This window comes from Brienomyrus brachyistius, chromosome 5 (genome assembly GCF_023856365.1).
Source record: "Brienomyrus brachyistius isolate T26 chromosome 5, BBRACH_0.4, whole genome shotgun sequence".
NCBI classification, from domain to species: Eukaryota; Metazoa; Chordata; class Actinopteri; order Osteoglossiformes; family Mormyridae; genus Brienomyrus; species Brienomyrus brachyistius.
In genome coordinates, this window is record NC_064537.1 from 4089234 (window position 1) to 4114731 (window position 25498).

Here is a 25498-nt window from a genome sequence, read left to right on the forward strand (position 1 = left end):
TGGGGTTACTGGGCAGGCATCAGCATGCCAGTGCCCCACAAATCAGCCCCCCCACTCAAGCTGCAGCTTCACATTTATATTTAGCTGCTTGTTGAGGCAAAGAAATGTGTCTGCTTGCATTCTTCTTTGGGGGGGGGGGGGGGGCATCTCCCTTAAACAGACAACCCACCCGGTTAGGTATGTACTAAACTATGAATTGGAATGTTTGAATTCTGAGTGAATTTGAGGCTCCCCATCTGTAAATTTTGCCTCCTTGTGGGGGGGGGGGGTCCCAGTAGATCCTGTGAACTGGAGGGGGGGGGGTTTCAGATTTTAAGGGGGCTTCAAAGTCATAATTGTCATAACTGACTGCGTGTCTGATTGGGAGCAAAGTAATTTCATGGGGGTTCAAACACATTATTTAGTTATATTACTGAACCAGAGGTACTGACAACTGGTGGACGCTACAAAGGGGGACCCTTGGTCCTTGGCTGTGTGTCGCTCATAGAACTTGGACCTTGGGAAAAAATAATCAAGTACCTCTGATATAAACCCAGTTGCCAAAACAATTATGATGCACAATTACATTATCAGAGAAGCCAGCTCACACACCTGCACTGCACAGACACTTAACGTATTACAGGCTGTGCTTTTGAAAAGCAGAAATGTGTTCCAGTTGTGAAGAAGAAAAAAATTCTTTCCGAAATATCTGTCATTGTTAAATCTGATAAAGTAACCGATGAAAGGGTCCTACTGGACCCCAGAGACATTTGCTTGTCACTTTGAATACAAGTAATACAACAAAAGCAACGACAGCAACTAAGAAAAGCCCTGTGGCAAGTAGGAAGAGATGCTGCCGGATATATATTTGCGATTCCTGATCTGTGACTGCTCTAAAGATCCCCCCACTTGACTGCAGAAAGCCATTTTGGGGAAGCGTGACACACCAGGAATGAAGATCACTCAAGTCCCTTGGCCTTCTGGGGTGTGGGGGGGGGGGTGCTCTCACGTTTGACATTAGCTGACGAACAGCATCCATACCGCTAGTGTCGAGTGAAGCGGCATGCAAAGGCCAGGGCATTACAGGAGGAACGTGCAGCAATTTCGGGCTGAAAAAAACACCCCCACCCCAAATTCATGCGAAGCCGCGCAGGCGGGTTTTAGTCCGGTGGAGACCAAGAGGAACTAAGTTTCCCTGGAGGTTTAAAATAAACATCAGATCATGCCCTGAATCCCGCATCTCGGGCACCTGGCGCCACTGACGACCCGACAGCGACACACGTTGGCAGGAGTGATTTACACTGCGATTAGCGCGCGGACGGACGTCTGCAAGCAGCAAATCTGCGTTCAGTGCGAACTTTCCCTCTGCATTGTGTTAGGCTACGAAATTGACGTACGGCTCATCTGGAGGTCGCGTCAGATGATGCGTGTAATATAATATGCTTTTATCAAACAGAACCGTTCTATTTGCACGTTCGTATCACTCATCCGGCTTTGATGTAATTGTTTTATCATTTTAAATGGCAAAAACAACATTTTTGGAAAATCATCCAAATCGCCTCGATGCGCCCGCCTCTGGGAGCGTACGGACCTATTTAATCACACCAGCTTCCGTGCTTTGAACTTGACCCACATTTTTTTTGTCTAAGAATCCCTGTTACTGCTCCCGTGAACATGATGCAACAAAGCCCTTAAGCTTATGTATATATTTATCGTCCAACCATTGGCTACAGGAACAGCCGAGCTCGCTAGCGATTGGTCGGTGAGCGTGCCAATTAAAATTCCTACCCGAAACACGTGGGCGGGGGAAGAGGAGGCGGCCACGTTGACACGAAGCGGCGTGTTATTTGAGAAACAAAAAAAGCCGGTTGAGTTTTTATTAGCGGCCTGAGGACGTAGCCGGTTTTACGCCTAACGTTTTATTTAGGCGTTGGTGTTGATCTTTTGTTGCAAAGGTAAGAATCAGCACGGATCTGTACACTAAAAATGCACACGTTTCACGCGCTTCTCAGCAACTGTAGAGACGATCAGACCTTTTATTTAAGTACTAATGCTTAAAGCAAGTGATTAACCATCAGAGAGAAGGCCGTCAGGCGAGTTTCTAACGCGCTGCGAGCATCCAATGCTGCCGTTCGGTGCCGCAGGTTAAGGCTGAGATCGTGATATCAATAGGATGATGCAACCATCACATCACCCGGACAGCCTGAAGTAAAGTCCATTTTATTGGGACATATCAAGCTAATAAATGAATAGCTGCCAGTGGGTATACACTGTTCGCGATAGGACATTCACGAGTGATAATAAAAACATATTTGCATGAAAATTCACCACGATGGTGCAGGAACAGACGTGCCTTTGTAAATAGCTGTTGAAATGATGGTTATACGTGGCGCGTTATTTGTAATGTGCAATATTTTACTATAATTGTCATTTGTATTATTTTTTTCAGGAGACCGCAATGAGTGTGGGGTTTATTGGAGCGGGCCAGCTCGCCCACGCCTTAGTCAAAGGCTTTACCGCAGCCGGTAGGACCCCCCCCCTCACCTTGCCCACCCCCATTTTAAAAGCGATTTGAAGGAGTCTCTGGCCACGTTAATGTGTTTTTTAGGGTTCACTGGCCGTTTTACCATTCCCCTATTCAGCTTATTTTGGCCGTAATCCAGCTGCCACAGAGGAATGCTTCTTTGACCAGAGATTCAGCTTGTTCATGCGTTTACAGTACAGCCTGATTTCTTTTATGTTGGGTGGGCAGTTTTGTTTTGTTGGTTTTTCTCTCTTTTTCGCTGACTGCCACACTTTTCTCTCCCTCCCCACTTGAGGTGTAATCGCGACCCATAAGATCACGGCCAGTTCGCCGGACACCGAGCTTCCCACGGTGTCAGGCCTCAGGGTGCGTGCCACCTGCCTCTCACATGGGTGCTTCCGTCCCGCCGCCCCCCAAAATGCCATTAAGCATTTTTATAAATATTTCTTTCCTGCTGCATGCAGAAAATGGGGGTGAACTTCACCACCAGCAACAAGGAGACGGCCAACCGGAGTGACGTGCTCTTCCTTGCCGTCAAGCCACACATCATCCCCTTTGTGTTGGACGAGATCGGGCCTGACATCCAGGACCGGCACCTCATTGTGTCCTGTGCGGCCGGTGTCACAATCAGCTCCATCGAGAAGGTCGGTGGCGGGTTCGAGTGGGTCCTGAGGAGCGGGGGGGTGAGCGGGGCGGGAGGTGGAGAAGCGGGTCTCCTATTGCAGGGGTCCTTGTAGGCCGTTTTGTGGGAGGACAGGGGGCTTGCGCAGGGCCTTAGGTAAGTTTGGACCTGGGTCATGTGTGCGATACTCCATCTACCGGAAGTGTGGTTTCCTGTCTGGTAAAGACTGGGTTTGGTAGCTCGGGAGATAACCGAGCTCTTTAATATATGAGCAATTCTACAGCAGAGGTACTTGCGTTACCAAAATGTCATGCATTTGGTGAAGGGTGCAGGCAAGCAGAGGACTGATGGTATTTCAAGCAAAGCAAGTCAGTTCTTTTCAAATTGTACCCAGATCTTGTCGTAATTTCGATACTGTTACCGTAGAACTAGGCATATATATGGTTATGAGTCATTCCGTTTCAGGAAAATTTCCAGGTCACCTTGAGATTCACATAAAAAAAATCGCAGGTGCTCCCTTACCAAACTCTAGGAGAAGTCCTGAACATTGTCTGTATCTTTAATAGTATATCCTAAACAAATCCTAAGAGTATATCCTAAACATATCCTTCATATCCTGAACATTGTCTGTATCTTTAATAGTGTATCCTAAACAAATCCTAAGAGTATATCCTAAACATATCCTTCATATCCTAAACATTAAGTCTGTATCTCCAATGGTACTGAAAGTACAGCCTTTTGAAATTTTAATTGATTTTATGCATTTTGCCAACTCTTGGTTTCAGTCCAGCTTCCAGCTCTCGCAGCTCCTCTCATACGGAATGTCCGGCTTATAACGATACCTCAGTCCGCTGGATGAGAAGCAGCGATATTTATTACTCTTATAGGAGTCTTACAATAATGTTTTGAAATGTACTTGATTTTCATATTTCCTCCATATTGCCTATTGTAATGTCCGCATTAGAATCGTTTTCAGATCCTTATCATGGATGTTTGTATATCTGAAGATTGTCTGACCAAAGTTTGTTGTTGCTGAGCTTCTTTTTAGAGTTTTGTGTGTTTTTAAGAATGAGTTGTGATGTGCTTGTTACTGTACAAAACCAAAACACACACATTATGTAGTTCGCAGTCTCAGAATTGCCACTAGACCTGTTTCATTAAGAGGAATATAGAAACCCTTCATAAAATGTCAAAACATGTCAAGTGTTATCACCAGTAATGGATACATAATCACAGCAAGACGTTTCTTTTTTCAGGATATAAACAGTCACTGTAAATAGTATTTCGACTTACAGGGACAGTAATCAGTGTCAAGTCAGTGTTTCACCGGATAGCTTTTAATATTACAAAGTTGCTCATTTTTGGTAGTATCTTAATGCTATAGTTTATCGTTTTAAAGAACATCAGTATCACGAATAACACGATGCATTATATTGCAAGAATATGCTTAATTGGACGTGGTAGTGCTCAAGACTTATTAATTGTGCACATATTTTGGGACGAGAGTGTGAAATTTGTTCAGGTCACTGGAAGTATTTGTGTAGTTGCGGGCACCTTGGGTACCAGGTACGCTGGTGGCACTCATGATATGCTGTGATGGTTCCCAGCACTCCTCGTTTAGAGAGCTTGCTGTTGGATCTTTGCATGACGGAAACACAAACATCAGCATGTCCAGCCGAGCAGACCGTGGCACGTTTGGTATGTTCCTCAGTGGTGAGCGGAAGGTGGAAGGTGATCTGGGACACATGGCATTTCATGGTGAGATGACAGAACCTAGAATCGAATTATTTAAAATGCCGTAAATGTGACCACCGTTGCCCCCCCCCCCCCCCCCCATCCCGCTCTGCAGAAGCTTGTCCAGTACCGGCCGGCTCCCCGTGTCATGCGCTGCATGACCAACACGCCGGTGGTGGTGCGGGAGGGGGCCACGGTGTACGCTGTGGGCACACACGCCGAGGCGGAGGACGGCAGACTGCTGGAGCAGCTCATGGCCAGTGTGGGCTTCTGCACCGAGGTGGAGGAGGACCTCATCGACGCCGTCACCGGCCTGAGCGGCAGCGGCCCTGCCTACGTGAGTGGAGCCCACTGCACACTGGTGTAGCATCCTGTTGCGGGCTGCCGGGGCGCCTCGATCCGCCCGCCTCCCCTACCCCCTCGTCTTTAACCCATTTTTTGGCACATTTACCTCAAAAAGCATCGCTCAGTTTTGTCCTGATTGTTCAATGTGTGTCTCAGTGGGTTGGATCGCTCACCAGAAGGTCGCTGGTTCAAATCCTGTGGTCGGCACCAGGTTGTCTAAATTAATTCCAATGTAATATAAATGTCATATGGATCTGGATTAGTGGCCTGTTGTATTTTGGTGTTTCACTTAAAGGTAAAACCTCAGTTCCCCTTCTGGGAAGTCAGCTCGCCAAAGAGGGTCGTGACCCCACATCATATGCCCTGCCTCCCAGTCACTGTCAGTACATATATATCTGTTTATATCAGGGGCTTTTTTGAAGGAATTTGTATTATGAGTGACCTGGGTCTAGTTTGTTGTTTCTGGGGCATCACTGAAAAAATCATGTCTGGGCACCCAGCTTCCCCCCCAGTGTAGTAACTGATTGTGGTCAACAGGAGGGCTCTTGGAAAAAGTGTGGCAAATGCCACTGAGAGTGACCACTTTTCTCTTTCCCATAATGCCGCTCTGGCGGTCGGCTGCACGCCGGGTTATATATGGCGGGGGTAGGCGCCCCCCGGTCCCATAAGCGGGCCGAGTGTGCGGTGCTGGCCGGGTTTAATTACCCGCCGAGACTCGGGGATTGGGGCAGAGACTCCCCCGTGTCGGGTTACGGCCTCTCTGCCCTGCCCCAGTTAGCCGTTCGGCTATTTGGTTACCCCCCCCACCCCAGTTTGACCTGCATACCTCTCACACACGTTGTGGCTGGCTGGCTCGCGTCTGGGGCGTGTGTCCTCTCTCAGGGACGTCACTGACTCCTTTCCCCGACCTTGAACCTGCAAACTTTCCGTCGGAAGTCTGCCTCCTTGTCCGCTTCGCCCTCGCCAGCAGCACTTCCTGTCTGCATCACCCTCATTTCCTGGGTCGCTCCGGAGAAGCAGCTGCTGTTGATCTTAGGGAGCTCGCCCCTGTTCCCAGATGGTCCGTTGATACTGATTTGTGTCATCCTGCGCCACCCCCACTGCCCCCCACCCCCACCACCAGGCGTTTACGGCCTTGGATGCCCTCGCGGACGGCGGGGTGAAGATGGGCCTGCCCAGGAGGTTAGCCGTCCGGCTGGGAGCTCAAGCCTTACTGGTGAGTCGCTGTCTCCGCTTGTTACTGGAAGTCAATTTGATCACTGGTACCAGTATAGCCAAGAGGAGCAGATGTGTTTTCTGCAGACGTGCTCCTTAACTCCTGCACCACCTGCTGGCCATCACGTGTAAAGTCCCTCTAATAGAGGATACATTCTGTCTCACCAGGGCGCGGCCAAGATGTTGCTGGACTCGGAGCAGCATCCCGGCCAACTGAAGGATAATGTGTGCTCACCAGGGGGTGCCACCATCCACGCCCTGCACTTCCTGGAGAGCGGTGGATTCCGCAGCCTGCTCATCAATGCCGTGGAGGCCTCTTGCATTCGAACTAGGTGTGCCGCCGTACCCCCATTCGGCACCCTCTGCCGTGCCTTTCTGGGGGAGCCTATCATAGTCGGTGTTCGGTAGGCTTGGTCTCAGTTTGGCTAAATTTGTCTGAAAAGGTCAGTGCTTATTTCAAGGACAAGGCCGGAAGTTGGTCATGTTTGTTTTAAGTCTCTTTGACAGCTGTGGTTATTCCTCAGAGCTTCCTCTGTCCGCTCAGGCGTTCAAATTAAAGCGGTTAATAGCATGATCGACCGTCAGATCCGCCGCAGCTGTTACTCTGTCATGTCACTGTTTGGCCAGAAGGGGGCAGTCACGAGCAGCAGACATTTAACTCGTGAGGCACTAGTGGAGTCGAGATGTCTAAGCCTTTGAGGGCCATCACCAGGTTACCTAGCTGATTGTGTTTGTTATCCAGAATGACTTGTATAAATGTACGGTTTTTACGTTTTTGACCCCGACGTACAACTACTGCATATTTTGGCGAATAAATTAAAAGTTAAAGAGCTTTCCTGCGGGGCTGCAGCATCAGCGTGTCTCCAGGGAGCCGAGGCTGAACTGTTCCTGCTCTATTTCCTGCGTCGTCGCTCCTGCCGTAAATCCCAGGTCTATTAATGGGCAGACAGTTGCTTCAGACGGCCGCTTACATTTAGCTGCCTGGCTGACACCGCGCAGAGTCAGTTTATACGGCTGCACGTTTTTACCGGAGCCATTTCAGGTTAAGTACTTCGCTCTAGGGTACAACAGCCGAGCTCCATCTGGGAGCGAACCAGTGACCTCCAACCTGGCACAGTTAACAAACCACGCACTGAGGCTGGCTGTGATGTACTCTGACCTCCAGCTCCACGCCTGCCCTTCCTCATCCTCCTGCTCTTCCTCCTCACCCTCCCAGGGAGCTGCAGTCCCTGGCCGACCAGGAGAGCATCTCTCCGGCTGCCATCAAGAAGACGACGCTGGACAAGGTTCTGCAGCAGACAGGCGTGGCAGCAGCGGGGGGGCCCAAGGCGGCCGCCAGCCTCTTCAACAAGAGCAACCCGGCCTGGAAAAAAAACTGAGGCCCCCCCCGAGTGGGCGTGGCCAGGGCCACACTGTGGGCAGGATCCTGGGCATATAGGTTCAGTCAGACAAACACGCATACATGCGCTAACAAAGTGGGGGGGGTATGACCTCCATCTGAACTCTGAGCTACAGGCTGGGGGGTGTTTAGCTCTGGATAAATCAGTTTTTACATTTACGTTGTGGGGAGGCCTGGTTGTGCCCCCCCCCACCCCATCTTTGTAATCTGCAGTATTACGTTGTAGGATCTACAGCCGCACTTTCCTCATGTCAGCCTCGTCCATGGGGTCTGCAGTGACCCAGTTCGCCTCCGGCATGTCAGCCACTTCAAAGCCAATTCCAGGAAGGGTTTTGACGGCCCGTGAGTCTCTCCTTCCTTTCCCACCCCCGGGAAATTTCTAGCGCATTCCATGGCAAATTTCTCCTCTCCACCTGGTGGACGGCCCCTTCCTGACGTCCCCGTCCCTGTCCGGTGCCCCGGTCTTTTCCGCATACCAGTCGAGGGCCGTCGCTCATTCCGCTCTGTCCTCTAAGGTCCTCCTTAGGTATTAAGCCTAAAGCAGATTCTAAGCCGTTTATTTTACCTTGTTGCATTAGTGCGTTTTCATCTCCCGAAACTCCCGGCTTTGTGCCCCTTTGCAGTGCCAGGCGGCGCCTCCTTTGTTTGAGAGATGCCTTAGCAGGTTTCGCAGGTTACGGACGGGAACGCCTTTGCAGTCAGAAAAATATGTCTTTTTATGCCCTTTAATTAGTTTTCTTGGACAGGATCATGTAGAAATATCAGTCCAAGTGTAGTTGCACTAATTTGTACTGAGATGTCAGAACCTTCTGTCTCTTTCTTTTTATTGAATTTATAAATTGGTTTGTGCCGACAATGTGTTTCATACAGTATTAATTAAAGGTGCTTCTCGTCCAGTGTTGTCAGTTTCGTTTTACTGCCTGCGGGGGGCGTGATCAGGGAAAGTTGAGTAATCTGCCTGAGGGTTCACGTGCGGTTTTCTGTTACATGGTGGACGTGGTTTAAATCCTTTCTCTCGATTCCTTCCTGCCTGCCTTCCTTCCTCGGGTGCGGACACCATACCCGAAGGGCTTGAACGTGGACCAAAATATCCCCGCTGTTTCTTTAAGACTCACCAGCGCCATACTTTTAAAATTGGTGTCAAAAATCCGTCTGGGTATGTAAACGTCCCCGGCGCTGGGGGGGTGGAGATGCTCCAGGCGGCCCAGCCGGCTGTGGGACTTACACCAGCGGTCAGAATCCTTCACCTCGCTGGCTGCGGGTCTGGACTTACTATGGCACTATGACTGCTGTCATTCCGCTTTGGGGAGAGGTGATGCAGGCCACCTAAGGGGCTTTTCCCCCTTGTTATAGCTAAAAGGGGTGGGGCTGAGGCTTTGGAGGGCGGACTTTCTGCACCAGCAGCCTATCACAGACCTGAAACCTGTTTTAGTGCTTTTGACGGGTGTAAGGGAGAAGGGGAGGTTCTAAACGACTTCCTTCCCAGACCCGATGACCCTGACACTGTGAGTGCGGCCTCTGCTTTTTCAGCCCTGGAGTGTCTTAAAAAAAAAAACTATAAAATAAGCCAGACAGGGCTCTTTATTTCAGCCAGTTACTTTAGACATGATTTGGTTTGTTACAAAATACTGGCCCAATTCAGAACAGTTCTATTTATAAAACACCATTTCCTGGCGGTGTGTAGCTTGCTGGGGGTACGGATCCGTGCCCCATCCGGAAGGTTGTGGGTTTGAATCCTGTGGCCGGCAGGATAATTTAATCACCATTAGACCCTTGAGTGGGGCCCTTAACCCCCGCTGTTCCAGGGGCCCTAGACGCTGGCCGGCCCTGCCCTCTGACCTTAAGCTCTCCCAACCTCTACGTTGCTTTGGGACAGACAGTCGTATCAGGACATCGTGGACAGACACAGAAGAAATTAATACGGCACAGGTGCCTTGAAACAAGGCAGAAGCTTTCTGAGGGGAACCCCCACATCACAGGTGCCTGGGGGGAGTGATGTGTTGAAATTCCCTCCCTAGTTCCTCTCACCATTGTTTTGAAACCCAGGTTGATAGCACAAAGGGAAATTCCGCTCAACCGCGCTTTCTGCCGCTGTTCCTCACTTTTTACTATTGTCAGAGTAGAATAAAAAGTCATAAAAGGAGCATTTTCATTGCCTTGGCGCATATTTCACAGCAGATAGTTTCATGCAATCAGAGATTTTGCCTTAATGTTTTATAGGAACAGGCAGCCAAGAGGAAATGGGATAGTCGTCGTCTTAATGTAAATGTTAGGGCCGCCATGGAAGTCAACGGAGGCGAAATGGCTTTATAATTTTATTTTAGTGATTAAAGGGCCGCAAAATGTTCGCAGTCCCACATAAGCGGGCCACTGCGTCCCATCTCTGGCCGCCTGACTCTACGGGGCACCCAGCCAGCCGACTGTGAGGTCAACCCACTTCAACCGAGAACCGGAGCCAAGTCCGCGGCACACACTGAAGACGACTGATTTCAGAACCAGAATTTCGCTTAAGACCTAAAGTGCTCTTTGACAGAAGCCGGCATCTTTGACATCCGGCTCTGGCGCTGAAACTGAAAAATGTCTCCTGGCGACCTCATGGGGTGGAGATGTCTGGGAAACAGAGGCAGGCTGAGGGCACTGTGGAGAAAAGGAAGAGGCACTGAGCAGACGACTGTGTTAGCGGCCGCCGCACCATCCTGTAAAGAGCCTTTAGTATTTCTTTGTTTAGACCTTCCCCCTTGCAAAAACGGCTTGCGAACATTATGGTATTATAACCATCTGTAACTGACACCATACTAAGATCAGGTAATTAAGAGCTTGTTTGGGACGGATAATATCCTGTAATATTCCATAACGCTTGGTGGGATTTTGGTGAGATGGCCGTAGCTGGCTGAGTGGGAGGTAGTGCTATGCTGATGAGCAGGGGGTCAAGAGCGACCAAAGGAAATTCTCCTCGTAAAAAGAGGCCAACAGCTTTATATCTGCGAGAGTAATGGAGCTGTTGTTTTCCATAAAGGTGGCATGTCGCGCCCCTCTGCTAGAAGGCGGCTTCCGGTGATCCCCGTGAAAATGGCTGCCCGCTTATCTGCCAAACCGTGGGCCTGACTGCGGGATCTCGCTGGCTTCCACCGACGAGCGAAAGATGTGCCTTTGAAGAACGTTCCCCAGCTGTTTGCTGTCGCTATAGATATGCCAAAAATGCCTGCTGTTATTTAAAAAAATGAGCGACTATCACGAGTACCTAATAAAGGAAGGCTGGTGCCCTCCGACCCAGAGAAGATCGACGCAGGTCGGGGGTCTGAGGCACAGATCTTTTCAGCACCTGTGAGTCTTACAGGAGATATAGCTTCTCCGTGTGGAATCAGGATGACGGGAAATCTTGCTTGGGGAATTTATGGAGTATTTAAATGACTTCCCACCAGCTCTTTACAAAAGCATGGAACAGGACATCGATGGATCCCTGAAAGCTGCCGAATCCCTCATCGAAATATGCACGCCAGAGGAGAATTCCACGCGAAAATGGGTTGGCACTCCGTGTAGAAATAACCCAGATAAAATCTGGCAAAGCCGCAGTGGTGTCCGCAGTGCGAGCAGAGGTATCCGAACCACCTGTAATATTCAAGAGCATCGTCTATATGGCCTGGAAAATATGCAGCAAGAGAACAAACTGTCAGCTTCTCAGCCTGTGACTGTATTAATAGGGGCATTTAAACAGCGGAACATCAGATTACGTGTCATCGGTCCCTCTAAGGAGGAGCAACACAATGCAGACTTTCACATCACAGGGTCATATAGGAATTGGTCAGTTCAGTTCAATTTATTTTTATATAGCGCCTTTCACAACAGAATTGTCCCAAGGAGCTTCTCATGGGTGTGTTGTCACACATCGAATCATTATTAAGATTATTAACACAGGAAAAGAGGATCGGAGACTCCTTAACCAAGCTGACACGGCCGTCTTCCTGCGATTTTGACATCGGTAGGAGTTTAAAGACGATTGTGAGACTTGTTACAAAGCGAGTGGATACTTCTATAAAAATATTAAAAGCAGGTGTTGTCTGTTATGAAGCTATTTTTAACATCATCATTGTCATGGAGCAGGGTCAACAGTGAGAGTGGAAAAGGCATGGAAAGGATCAGGCCCTGGAGATGATGCTGACGTAACGTTTTACTGTAACTGCATCCAAACTGGGTCTGGGTGGGATTTGACCAGAGAACCGGGAAATCAGCTGGAGCGGAGAGATTTTCTTCATTGACTACAACGGTACTACAGCAGGCGCTGGAATCGGTAAGTCAGCTCACAGAAATGTGGAGTTTGGACGCTTGGCTTGGATCTGCGTGGCTTCCTGTAACAGCGAGGCTACACCTAGTAACGCCTTGTTAAGGAATTCACACTTTCCAAGGCGCAAATCCAAATTTTCACACCAAATATGGGGAGTAGGGGGAGGACTGACAGATGGTGATGCAGATTCATTAAAAAGTGACACCTCAGCTTAAAAAAAAAAACCTTATCAAAATGATTAACTTAATTAGGCTAATAAATTAATCACCGCGTATTTGCTGTTGTGTTGGATGAGACAGACCTTTGGCTTATCGAGGGCAGTTCACACTAAGTACCTTAATGGGAGGGTGCAGAGAGTCAGTTACAGTCCAGAATCTTCTAGAATTACCTTTTGGTTTTTGCTCCTGGATGTCTGGGTCCAGTTTTGGACATGCCTTGAATCCATCAAATGACACGTAACGATTTTGGTTAGGCTATCAGGTAAATCTATTTTCAATTTACAGATGGTTAAACAGACCACATGTCAGTGCTCATAACCTAAGGTTATTAATACAAAGACTCTCAGCCTCAGATCTAACTGAGATATTGACTTGGATTCTGGACATTTGACTTGTCTTGACATTTCTAAATTTACTGCAGATTTTTTTGAGATGCTTGCACGGAGAGAAACTCATTTATTACATTTTTGGTACTTAGAATACCTATACAGCGCCAAACGATTATTAACTAAACGTTTTTAATTTAAATAATTATTCATCTAATTAACATATTTATTAACTCAATTATAATATGCTATATTATTTCAGGAGCACGAACCAACCACATCTATTTAAACCAAGTCACCTGACATTTTTTTCTGCCACAAACATTCACACCAATCACGTCTGAAGTGGCTCTGTACCTGTTAACAGATTAGACACCTACACCTACCCTGCAATTACCTAACATTGCAGGAAATTTGGACATTTGGAATGAAGTTCACTAACTGTTCCCCAGCCTTAGGATGCCTCACACACTGCCGAGAGCTTTTAGGCTAAAACCTGGATACTGCACTTTGGCGGACTACTTGGTGCAAGCTATTGCTGAAACACTGTTGGTGTCTTTTGCTTTCAAATGTTTTTTTTTTTTTTTCGTTTTTACAGTTTTATTTGTCATTTAGTTAGTCCAATCATTCTATAATAATGCCCCTGTTCAAAATCTTATTATTTTATTTCCCCGTACACCATTTTAAGTTAAAGAAAATACAATATTTTGATAATCACTATTGTGCGTCAAGACAGAATTCCATTGTTTTTAAACTGATTTGTAAATAATGCGAAATCGTATGAAACTAGAAATTACCGGGTGACTGTATAACCGAATTGGTAGAACCACACAGTTTTATACATAGTAACGCGTACACGTTATCCAGATGAAAATGTTGTTCAAATTCCCACTGGAGAGCAGATACGCGCGTGCCAAATTCCCACTAGGCATGTCTCATGAAAGCAGTACAGTTGTCACTCAGAGGCAAAATACTGCACTGCCAAAACCAGCCCAAAATAGACGTTTGTAGAGATTTCTCCTGGCTACCATAGAGACTGGTTCAACCATTGGTTGCTAGTGACAGTCACTGATGTGCTGTAGGGACGCCGGTGACTTTGACATCTGTGCCTGCGTTTCATGCCACATGATTTTGCGGGCCGTTCCTGGGCACGGCTGTAAGCCACGGCAGCGGCGCTTCCCCACAATTACACAGTCAATAAGCATTTTGACCAGACGTGGGGTGTAATGGAAAACACAAAATGAAAAAAAAGAAAGTTTCCCACTTATTTTCAAACCCCGATGTTCCTGTAATCTTATTTCTCCTGCCACCTTGCCGCCAGTTACGACTTGCGTTGAACTAACATCCCGAGCAGCGCTCCGGCGCGCACCTTCGCATGTTAATAACGGGAGGCGCCCATGTGGTCCAGATAACTAGACCTGCGGGATGTGAGTGCGAATTTAAAACCAAAGTTTTAAGAAACTGAGTTTTTTTTTTTCTTCTTCCATCGCAAAGCACAATGCTCCCGTGAGCTTTCAAAAGATGACAAGCGGCAGAAGGATTTATTCTGATTTCAGACCCACATCACCAGCCCCAGCCTGCCATTTAATAGGCAGCGCTGCGTCGGGGGCTCGGCTGTTTGTTTGTGTGCCCGAGAGGGTCTTTGAGGGAGCCGATGAAGTGTTTCGGTAATCCCTCTTTTATTCCAAAGGTTATCCTCCACTGGCTTGCGACGCTCGCCGCTCAGATAAACCGGCCTCCAATACCTTTCATTTGCTTCTCATTACGTCTCGGCATCGGCGCGCTTTTGTCGGGGCTGCATTTTATTCCGGGCGGCGAATAAGAAGCCGCGGCGCTTGTCAATCGTGGCTTCGCAAGTCTGCCGAGGGTCTGGCAATAAGAAAAAGGGTCAGGAAGATGAGCGCCACTGTTCTCATGCGCGATCGGGGTCAGCCGACCCCCCCGGCGCGTCTGCTACTCTGTCCGTCTCTAAAACGTAACCGATGCTTTGTTGCCGGGTTTAAAGCCGTCGCCGGTTCCCTGGGTGCCGGTGCCCAGTCAATGCCCCCCCGGCCTTCAAATTACAGCCGGATAAGTCTCACATCCGCAGAGAGCACATCCGCCTACGTTTAACATAAAAATGACGATTTAGAAAATTAATAACGGCCCCGTTTATTTTCCGCCCTACTGTAATACCGGCGATGAATCTGGGCCTTTTTGAATGGGCGCCTTTTAGTTTTTCCTATAAGAAATACTCCCTCCAACAGGTCTATTACAAGCACCTGTTCGCAGCCTTTTAGCAGGGAGCTGCACGGTGAATCGCTTCGGTGCCACACACTCCCCTTTGCCTAATTCAGACCATTGCAGTTGGGCTCCAGACTGGGGCACCGCACTTAATACACATGCCAGAGCAAGCTGGGAGCATGATGCAAGATGTTTTCGAAAATGGAAGGATACCTGGCGCAATGACAAAAAGAGCCTCTCTTTTTTTTCCTCTCCTTCCTTACTCGATTGAAGCTCAACCCTTAGCACCCCTCCGGGTGGGTGGGCGCCCGGCACGTGCGACGTCCACCGGCCCGCAATCGTGGACCTCTTGTGGAAAAGAAAGCAGATTATATTACAGCTCGGAGGGGCCGGATCCTGAATTACAGGCCAGCAGTCGCGGTATAAATAGCCCGGCTGCAGAAGGTCGACTGAAGTCGGCATTCCTTTTTATTTAAATCTTTCTGACTCACGGGTTGAGGGTCCATATCACCGTTTCGGCTCCCATCGTGCCCCAGCGTCAAAGTGACGGCTTTCTGTTCACTGTCTCTCCCTGAACCGTGATGCTGTCACGTCCTAACATTAGCTGCGTGTTCCTTCTGCTGTGAGGCCACGATTCTTAGTAAACAGCCGACAAAGGACGTGTCGCAGGTGGCGATCGACACTGCCATGTGCTTACAGAAACCTGATGGGAAAAGGGGCGACATGAAGGTCTCCTGTAGGTTGTGCCGTCTATTCTGCTGATGGCTGCCTCGTTATTTGTTGCAGATTATCGTGCCAGGAGGTGTGAAATCCCACTAACTGCCCCTTTCCGTCGCTCGCTGCAGATATTGTGTGCGATTCGACCCTCTGCATCTTACAGGTGCAGCGCAACGGGAGGGTGAAACGCGGATTTACGGTCATATTCAAATGCCCAAAAACTGGGAGTCGGAACAGCCCCCCTGGCTGCTATTTTTATGCCTGTCGTGCGGCTTGCTGAGCAAAGGGGATGTTTTCGCGCTTGCGGTCGCTAAGGACAATCCGTTTCCCTCCGGCGGCTGTCAATAATAGTTTGTGGCTTCCTCCTCCTAACCCGCCGCTTATCAGATCCGATGGTCCGCAGGACGAGCTCGGTCGCTGTCAGGGTCTCGGACCCTCGGGGTCAGCAAATGATTTTCCTGATACCCGTTTAAATCCAGCATTTATTACAAATGCCCCCCCGCAGCATTTACGCCAGATGAGGCCAGAGTCGTGAGAAAGCCCGTTTAAATGATAACACGTTTGCACAAAAAAGGTCATTAAAAAAATAACAAAAAGGCAGAATTTAAAATCAGTACAGGACACGTTTATTTTATAAAAGATGCTTAGTTTAGATGTGGATGGATGTGTCACATTCAAGCACATGACAAAAGAAATAAAATTACACCCCGGGTTACTAATTTCTTGGAGGACTTTGAGTGGAGGTCACTGTGGTTTCCTGTTGGTACTTCGGTTTCCTCTCACCGTCCAGAAACATTTGGGCCATTTGGCATCTAAATTACCTATAGTATGTGAGCATGTGCATGTGTGTGCCCTGCGATGGACTGGAACCGTCGCACCGTGCCCGGGACTCCCTGGGGTTGGTTTGTGAACCTTCCCAGGATAAGCGGTTGGGCGATGGATGGATGGACGATAAAGGACGGTAACCACTCACGTACTCAGGTACTTGAGTTCTCCAGACAGCACAGCACAGTAGCATGGATTTTCTGCGAAAGTTCTCCCTCAAGTAAAATGTCAGTTAAATGCACCCCGAAATAAATAGACATGACGCTGTATGTATTATTTGCAATACAGATCCGTACAGAATCGTTGTTTTAGTTAAATGAGTTCGTCTAGTGCAGAAGCTTGATACAATAACTTCGTTACAGTGCCGTGCGTGTTATTTTACAATATACGGTTTCTGATGCGCTTATATAGCATTTTATTGTATCTCTACTACAATCGTTCACGCCACTATTTGTTTTGCTACGTTTCCTTCTTTATACGGATCATATACGAGGGTTAAGTTGCAGCTTGCATGCCAACATTATCAAAGTTAATCTGGGCTGTACAGGTCAATTGTTTGGTTGTGAAATATCTTGGACGGGTGGCTTTTGTTCAGCCTCCTTAGGGATTTTCTGATAAGTGCTTTAACTGCAAAGGTGCGTATAAGCGCGTTTACGACAGTGCTGACTAATACCACCTTTTGTCGTTTCATCGACAACCGGCGGAATTTCTCTCTTTTAAAATGTAATCAAGTACGAACTGTTCCTATTATTAATTATTAATATTGTTATTATTATTATTGACATAATCATAAAAAACAACAACAGAACGAGATACTGCCGCATGCCTCCGGTGTATTGAAATGCAACAAACCTGAATGTAATTAATATACAGAATGATAAAATGTAAGTATTTCATTTATATTTATAGTCAACTTCTCCAGATAATCAATATTCAGTATGGTTTGGCCAAAATAAAAGCGCTTGATTTTCCAATATGCATGCAGTCTTACAACACATTCTAATTGCTGTGCTCAACTTGTTGCAATATTCATTATAAAGCGAAGAGTCCGCCCGCTGTTCCTTTAAAGAGCGCGTTTGGCGGTGCGGGAGGCACGATGCGCCCTTTCCCTCGGAAATATGCACCCCCGTGTCTCTTTAAGTCTTTTTTTGCCAGTTGCGTAGATCCTTCATGAATGAAACCATGTGACCAAACATCATATGACGTCTGGCTCCGGCACAAGAGAAAGGGATCAACAAGGAGAAGACGAGGGAGTATTTTTTTTTCTTTACAATTTACTCAGGAATAGATCTCCTCCACTTCAAAGTGCTGAGTTCCGGACCTCTCGGCAATACCAGGCTGCGTCTTGCCTTTGAGTTTGGGTGAGTCGCGCTGCAGTTTCGCCCGCTGGTGCTGGTGGTAATCTGGCGGGGGGTGCGTTAGTTATTTTAAGGCAGATGCGTTATCTAGCTGTTTTGCTGAGTGCGCACGCCTTTGCTTTCCCCCCTTTGCTCGCCCCGTGCTTTTTCCTCCATGGCTGCGACTGTCTGGTGAACTGGGGAGGGGGGCAGGCGAGCGGCACCGCGCCGGCTGTGCGGGGAAGAGGAAGCCGGGCGTGCTGATTCATCGCCGATCGGCCGCCATTCGGACGCGGGCGCCTCGGCGGACCCACCGACCGCTTCGGCCGCGTAGATGAGAGCGGGGGGGGGGAGGAGGAGGAGCAGCGGCTAGGTGCTCGGATGCGGGGAATCCCAGCTCCGGGTCCAAGCGACACCGCCGAATGTAAACTGTCACCGCGACGTGCAGCCTTATAAGAAAGTGCAAGACAGCCGGCTGAGAGGAAAGTTGGTTTCGTGCTGAACCTGCTGTTTTGTTTTTATTCTTTCTGTTCAGTGTCCAGAAATGCCAACACTTTTATTAGGGGGACGTGTTGTGCTGTGGCCACTGTTAACACAATAGAGGTCAGACTGGCTCCGGTCCCCCCCAATCGCCAACCTCCTTGTCACTTTTATGCTGAATTAGCCTGTTATTATTATTATTATTATTATTATTATTATTATTATTATTATTATTATTATCATCGCTATTTGGGCACGTGTAGTTTTCGGTAGTGCGAATGGTTAAAAAAATAAATAATAAAAAAAACTGTTGTGAAGCAATCGGTGCTTCTCAGGCGGGTTTGACGGTGGGGAACCAAGGCAGAACTGCTCGGCGCGGACTAACGGGAGGTGGCCGAGTGCCACACGACGAGCTCCGGCTGCCGCGGGGCGGACGAGCTGCATGCCGGCCGGCAGCCGGGTCTATGTTCCGGGTGAGGAGCCTGGCCGCTTTGCGCTCTCTGACTGCCGGCTAAAGAGTCTTATCCTTTTAATCGGAAGTCGGTAAATTGTTACCGACGACCAGTTTAATACAGTGTATCAGTTTTTATCATCCCAAAACAATATTTTGCTACTTATGTGTAACTCAAATTGCCTTTTTGTCTGCCGATGCGTCTCCGCTTCGGGGATCGTAGCGGTGCAGGCGAGAGCGGCGCAGATGCTGATTCATCATAACGTTGAAATTTTTGACGTTTCCGAGCGCAAGCATGAGGGAGCCATGGCAACATGGCACCGACGGACAAAGGTCTGCTTCTGGGGGGGCGATCGATCTTTATTAAGGGGCTTTTTTTATTCTGGAAGCCCTCCGTGCGGGGGTGCCTGAGAAGTGCTTTATAATCGGATACTATCTTTAGATCAGGATCAGAGCCTAGGAAATTACACGGTCCGGCTGTATAGGCGCCCGAAAGGGTTGCGCTGCGTTCAGCGGTAAAGGTGATCAAGCCGTGTGTGTCCATATTTCAGTCTGTGTCTGTTAACGTGTCTGTTGTCCTATCTGTGTCCATTTTACAGCTGTGACCACTCCACAATAAAAGGCAAAACCAGATATTCTCATAACTACCGCATGGCTCTTTAACATCTCAATCAGGCTTCCTTCTCATACGTGACGGAAAGTGAACAGATTGGTTTATTTTTCTCATCCAGATTTCTCTCAGAATTGACCATTTGCCACCCACCCCAACAAACGGTCATTTGAATCTTTTACACGAGATGTGTATCGATATGACCTTAATCAGGGTACTGGTTTGGTTACTCTTCCAGTGGGATCTTTTCTGTGAGTTTGATTTGTAGTCTGCTTCCTACAACCACTGGTGGAATTCTGTAATATGGAGTAATAATCACTAATAACAACCCCACCCCGTGAGAGAAAGACATACACTATGTTGGGGGAAAACATAAATGATATTTCAAATGTGTAGCATGTTGATATGAATGCCGTTTGTTTCGTTTCTCATGTGATGTTTGCTGCGTGCAGTCAGTCGGTTAGAGGCAATACAGACGAATATGATTAATACATTTATTTTGCATTGCATAAACAATAGGGACTTTTGAGAGCCTGAAGAAACGTCCATCATTCACTGTTTTTTGATGGTGGTTCGTGGAAGCTTTATGTGGAGAGAAATTTAGTAAACACCAATCGGTGGCGTGTGCGCGCTATGTGCAAAGATGGGTCATCTCGGAACCGCAGTGGCCGGCCCGCCTTGCCGGCCGTGACCGTCAGGAACCGGTCGCGTCGCTGAACGAAGCCGTTGGAAGGGCAGCCGCGCGCTACCTCGAGCGACTGTTTAATTTGGGCGCGTACGCATCCCGTCCCGCGTCTCCTCGCGCTTTTCATACGGACGATGTTCTGTAAAATTTAGTGCTGACTGTTGTGTATGGGTGTCATTCACTGATATTCTTGCTGATGTGGCCCTATTAAAGGGGGGAGGGGGGGGGGTCTGTGGGATTCGCCGAGATGGAGAATGAGCTTCTTTTGTCTTCAAGGCATTTCCTAAAGTGCTGAGGTAAAGGGAAAAAGACTCCGCACTTGACAGATGGCGTTTTCACTTGTTACGTTCCCCCGCGCCGCCGTCCGCGCGTCGTCCGCGAGCGGCAGCCTCGTGGCGCCTTTTTATTGTTACAACCAGGCGGAAAGTGGGGAGAGAGAAAAAAAAAAAAATCATCTTTCGGGTGTTTTTTTTCTCCTCCTCTTCCGAAAGGTTATACTAATAACCATAATTCGGTATAACCCCAAAGACCCACCGTGTTTTACAGATACTTTCTGGTTTGTTTATTTATTTATGTGTCTCTAAATAATTAGGCCTTGCTGACAGCAGAAACACCGAGCCTGTTCGGCGCTCTTGAACCGGGACGCTCGGCTTCGCTGAGGTTTTCTTACCGACGTACCATCTCACTTCGGTTTTTATTTTCTCTCCAGTGGTGCCGTTTTGTAGAGGCCCGAATCTCATAAGTGTTCGGTCCTCATGGTTTCTGTATAGAGGTGGTATTTATGTAGCGGTACTGGGTGTCTGTGGCCGTTCTATGTTCATTTAACGACTCAAGCCGGTTGTCTGGACGTTAGACACACGTTTAGTTTTTTTTCTCTCTCTTTCTGTCATTTAGTCGTTAAGTTATTTTAAGAATGCCTATTTCAACTTTCAGTCTATTTGATGTCCCTCGTTCTTACTTTAAGATTTGTTTTATTATTATTGTACCAAACCACTTTTTATCCAGAGCAAGTTACAGTTAATGTCTTTTATAGAGCAGGCTAATTTTACCAGCGGGGTTCAGGTTAAGTACCTTTCTCAAGGGTACAACAGGAAGGCCCCTCCTGGGACTTGAACCGGCAACCTTCAAGCGGCAAGCCTGTGTCCTTTACCGCTAAGCTGCTTTCATGCTGCCCTGTTATGAGTTGAAATGCACTCAGCACTCAGCAAATGCTGAGAAATGCAAGGCCGATATCTGCAAGGATGTATCACCGAGTGTGTGGAGGGGCTGGGACGCAGAGGAGCACGGAGCGCGCTCACACCTTGGCTGGGATGAGGGTCCCAGCAGGGGGAGAGAGAGCGTGTGTGTGTGTGTGTGTGTGTGTCTCTGTATGCGCGAGTGTGGAGGATGGGGAGAGGAAGGTTGATGAAACACCGGGTAAGAAAGCGAAGGGCTTCTGGTGCTACTTCTGCATGACTAACGTTCCAGTGTCATGGAGCAGATACGGTTTCAGGGTAATTATTGCCTCTGTGCCTCTTGTTTTAAAATGTTGCCCACGGAGGGGGGTTCGTGGAGTGCAGCGATCGCTCTGTGGGGGTAACTGAAAAGCTACGCAGGGTTTGGGGGGGGGAGGGAGGGAGGGATAGAGGAAGGGGGGGCTGTGGGGTGGAGGATGGAGGGAGGAGGGGGGCTTTCTTGAGTGTGTTGGTTTTTTTTGGGATAATGATGAAATACGTTGTAAGCAGTGAAGGCGCGGTAGCAGCAGAGGCGATGCGGTTGTCTTCCCTGAGCAAAGCCAATCCGTTACACAGGGAGTCGGTGGGTGGGTGGGTGGGAAGCTGGTGGGGGTTTTGGGCGGGTGGGGGCTTCGTTGCGGGGCCCTTGCGGGTTACTTGTGGAGAAGCAACTCCTGCAGCCGTCCCGCCATGAGGTTCTGATGGCACTGGCGTTTTCCTCACCCCCCAACCCCCCCCGCTCCCTGTTTTTCATGACACTCCCCGGCCACCAGCCCCTGCCTCATTGTCACCTGTCATTACAGTTGTTCGGTCACCAGGCATCACATCCGAAGTGCTGCATCAGATACGACAGGTGGCAGAGAGGTACAGCACCCTCAGCCTATCCTCCCCCCCCTCGCCCCCACGAACGTGCTTACACTCCCTGGTCTGAGTGTACGCAGTCATACTTGGTGGCAGGGGAGGGGTGGATGGTCGGGGTGGGTCTGTAGGTTTTTGATGTTGTTAGCATTGCCGGTAGTTTAACTGTCATTATGCCCGTCTGAGTCCTTGAAAGAACAAATAGAAGAGCCAGTTGATAGACCCCCCCCCCCCCCCCCCCCACACACACACACACACACACACACACACACACACACACACACACACACGTACGCATGCTGGAATGTACATTCTTTCTTGCACAAAGTAAGGGAACGTCGCCGGACAACTAGGCTCTGCGGGGAGGCCGATCAGAATATGAGTCTGATCTGCGACATCATTGCATCACTGACGCACCGGCGCCATTAACGAGGTCGTCCTGCTTCGCTCGGTCTGACAGTCGACGTCCGGCATCTTTTACTGACATGCTTTCACCACAGGTGGCATTTATTCTGATTTTAATCGCATCCAGTGAGGCTTTTCACCATAAAAACACGGGACTTCAGTGTCTCACTGGCGCTGTGTCCCCTTTTAAAGTCTTCAGAAATGCAGATTAATATTCACCCTGGTTACTTTTTAATTTAACTTTGGTTCGAATAGCGAAAATTATGACGGGAGTGGCGGTGCGAAGCTCGGGGAGGGAAATGGTTTTCGCGAGGAAGGTTTTTGGAGACTTAGGGACGGCTTAGGTAGAAAGAGCTCTGTTTTGTCTGCAGGTTGCATCATCTTTCTGCCGGTCTGCTGCAGCCGGAGATCTGAATTCAGAGCGTATCCCAACTTTTCGTGGCGCCGGAGAAGGACGGAGGCAAAGATCCGTGTGTTTCCAGGTTAGATTTCCTTTGTGGGGCCGTTTCTGGTGTGTGTGTGTGTGTATGTATGTATGTGTGTGTGTATGTGTGTGTGCGCGCGCAGTCTTTTTGTGGTCTTGCACATATATGAATTAATTTCCCTCGTTCGCCTTCGTTTCTCTTAAGGGTCTTAATGTCGGGGCGTTCGCGATGACGGTTGAGAGGACATGGCGGTGCTGCTGCCCCCATCCAGCGAATGTGTTCGTGTCCATGCTGGTGCGAGTTCAGCTGTGGTGGGATATCCATAGGCATGTTTCATATCAGTGTTTTCGTATTTAAAAATGGTGTCCTTGCTGAAACGTCTCTGGATTCGGGGGAGACTGAGACCGTAATGGCACTGAAGGTGAAACGGCCCTCTCCGAGCCACACTCGGGTGCAGGGCGGTGTCATGATTTTGCAGCTTTCCAGAACAACTGCAGGCCCTTCTACAAAAAGCCCACTGGTCTCCAGTATCTTCTGCCAAGGTGTGGGCTGAAAATCCAGGGTACTGGTACCCAGGCTGTTCTACCATACTCTCGGTTACACGTCCACGCCCTCCCTGTGAAAGTGCAGATGGGCAATGACGGCATCTTTCTTTTTTTTCCTTTAAAAAAAAAAAAAAAAAAAAACTCTTCCCTGTGTACAATGTGTTAGAGCTGTTTGACTGGTCTGTTTGTTGTGGGTCATTGAGGGTGGGGGGGGTGGTAAATTAAGAGGACACAAGACCCAAATATAAGAGACAGTGTGTCATTTGCAAAGGGGCAGCTTAGAGGGTAAGGATGAATATGTGCGATCTGGCAGTTTCCTTGTTGGGGGGGGGGGGGGGGGCATGCTGTTGTACCACTGAGAATGTTTACTTAGTATGAATGGGTAAATCTGGCAGTATTTAATTGTCAGATTAATGGAAGTGTAATCCAAATCAGTAATATGTATTGATTTTCATTGCATTATGTTTATTCCAGGTTAAGTACAGTGCTTAAGGGTACAACAGCTGAGCACTAAGGCCCAGAGTTTGAAAAGAAATCGATCGCTCGAGACCTCACAGAGCTTAAGAGACGTCTCAAAAAACGAGTGACCTTCTTCGTTGTGCTGCAAGGTCCCCCCCCCCCCAAAAGGGAGCTATTTGTTGATATTCTCTTTCCTGTGCCTTGCTTAAAAAGTTTTATGAAACTAAAGCATTTAGAGCTTTACTGTTTGTTTGTTTCGTGATGTGAACAGGCTTGTTCAGAGGCGTTATGCCTCTCATGGTTTCCAGTGGCAAAGACTCACCATTTGTTTTTAGTGTATGCTTAAGTAGGTAGGGCTGGTGAACTCTGAGCAGTTAGGTGCCCCCCCCGAAATCATCCTCTCTGATATGCTCCAAGTCTCATTCGGCTAACTGTCGGTTTCCTGTAGACGGCCACTGCTGTGGGAGGACCCTCGCCTGTGCGCCATTGCGGGTTGGGTACTGCTGCCTGTGGGGGGAGAGGAGGAGAGGTTCACTGCGCTTCCCCCATTTTTAGCGGGGGGGGGGGGGGTGCTTTACTGTGCCGCCGCATGATATTATTCCGTGGAAATGCTGTATAAATGTGATGACTTAACCCAGGTGGAGAAGCTGAGGTACCTCACTGGCAGTGCCTCTGAGGGGAAAGTTGATTCTTGATTGCAGGTGCCCCCCCCCCCATTTACATCATTTTTGCTTGACTTGTGAACTGATTTTTATGGTCTCCTATTCCACCCCACCACCCTTGTTTTAGTGGTGTTTTTCTGCGGTGACCTGCTTTTTGTGTGTACGCTTTATAAGAGGCACTTAGTCCCCTTCTCATTGTCTCCCTGTTGCCTCCACTCTCTCTTGAAGCTACACCTATGAAGCTACATGCCGTTTTGCTGGGAGAGCCTCGCTAGAATGAAACCGCTCCATTCCTCTGACGCTGCATTTTCTTATTTATTTTTTGCTTGTGTTAGGAAATTTCTCATCGTGCACTTAGTACCTGAAATGAGGAAAACGTGCAAGCCCCCCCCCATTTTAATAACACGTCTTTTTTATTTAAAAAAAAAAAAACTGCATCTAAACAGTTTCTCTCCTTCTCTTTGTCACTCTTATTTCACGCTCTGAATACCTAGTAGTTAATAGCTTCCCGCCTCCCCACCCCGCAATGCTGTCTAACCGCGCACCACCGGCCCAATCACTCTGCCACAGTCATCATTTGCGTTTGATCCTTAATTCACGTTAAATGTCGTAAGGCGATCGCTGCTCGTTTTAATTATTTACTTCATATGGCGCAGGCTGGTTGGATTAGATCAATAAACCAGCTCCCCCTCCACCTGGGCGAGCTGTAGATGTGTTTGAGATCTCGCGTATGACAATACTGTGGTCTCAGGACAGCTACAATGTAAAGAGGAAGTCTTACGGACCTGTTCCTTTATCACTGGATGCAGCAGGTGGCTCAGAGCAAATTAAGTAAGCATTGACCCCTGTTCTTACTGTATGCCTGCGCTGACCTCTGTGATTCACACTGTCCTCTGAACTGTCGACCACGACCCGATTTATAACGTGAAGTAACTGGAATAAGCAAATTATTTTATTT

General features: G+C 48.4%; 2 protein-coding genes across 6 annotated transcripts in view; both read left to right on the forward strand.

Annotated features, from left to right (window-relative positions):
• The first annotated feature begins 343 nt into the window (after window positions 1-343).
• Window positions 344-8712, forward strand: pycr1b (pyrroline-5-carboxylate reductase 1b). The gene is made up of 8 exons (XM_049015496.1): window positions 344-1934; window positions 2429-2504; window positions 2799-2869; window positions 2968-3147; window positions 4975-5196; window positions 6328-6420; window positions 6588-6751; window positions 7636-8712. The coding sequence occupies exons 2-8, from the start codon at window positions 2438-2440 to the stop codon at window positions 7796-7798; spliced, it is 960 nt and encodes a 319-aa protein (XP_048871453.1). The 5' UTR covers window positions 344-1934; window positions 2429-2437; the 3' UTR covers window positions 7799-8712.
• Window positions 8713-17231: 8519 nt separating this feature from the next.
• The window catches only part of mafgb (v-maf avian musculoaponeurotic fibrosarcoma oncogene homolog Gb), a 17732-nt gene continuing 9465 nt past the window's right edge, over window positions 17232-25498 (forward strand). Inside the window, exons 1-2 of one of the 5 annotated variants that reach the window (XM_049014446.1) lie at window positions 17232-17770; window positions 22821-22931. The gene's annotated coding sequence lies outside the window, so the exon portion shown is untranslated. The other 4 variants (XM_049014448.1, XM_049014447.1, XM_049014445.1 and 1 more) reach the window with 4 other exon arrangements.

Excerpts from the sequence above, each read along its gene's own strand:
- pycr1b (XM_049015496.1), top strand. The coding sequence starts at position 2,438 with ATGAGTGTGGGGTTTATTGGAGCGGGCCAGCTCGCCCACGCCTTAGTC. Across the intron at positions 2,505-2,798 it reads CAAAGGCTTTACCGCAGCCG|GTGTAATCGCGACCCATAAG; the intron begins GTAGGACCCCCC and ends TCCCCACTTGAG. Across the intron at positions 3,148-4,974 it reads CAATCAGCTCCATCGAGAAG|AAGCTTGTCCAGTACCGGCC; the intron begins GTCGGTGGCGGG and ends CCCGCTCTGCAG.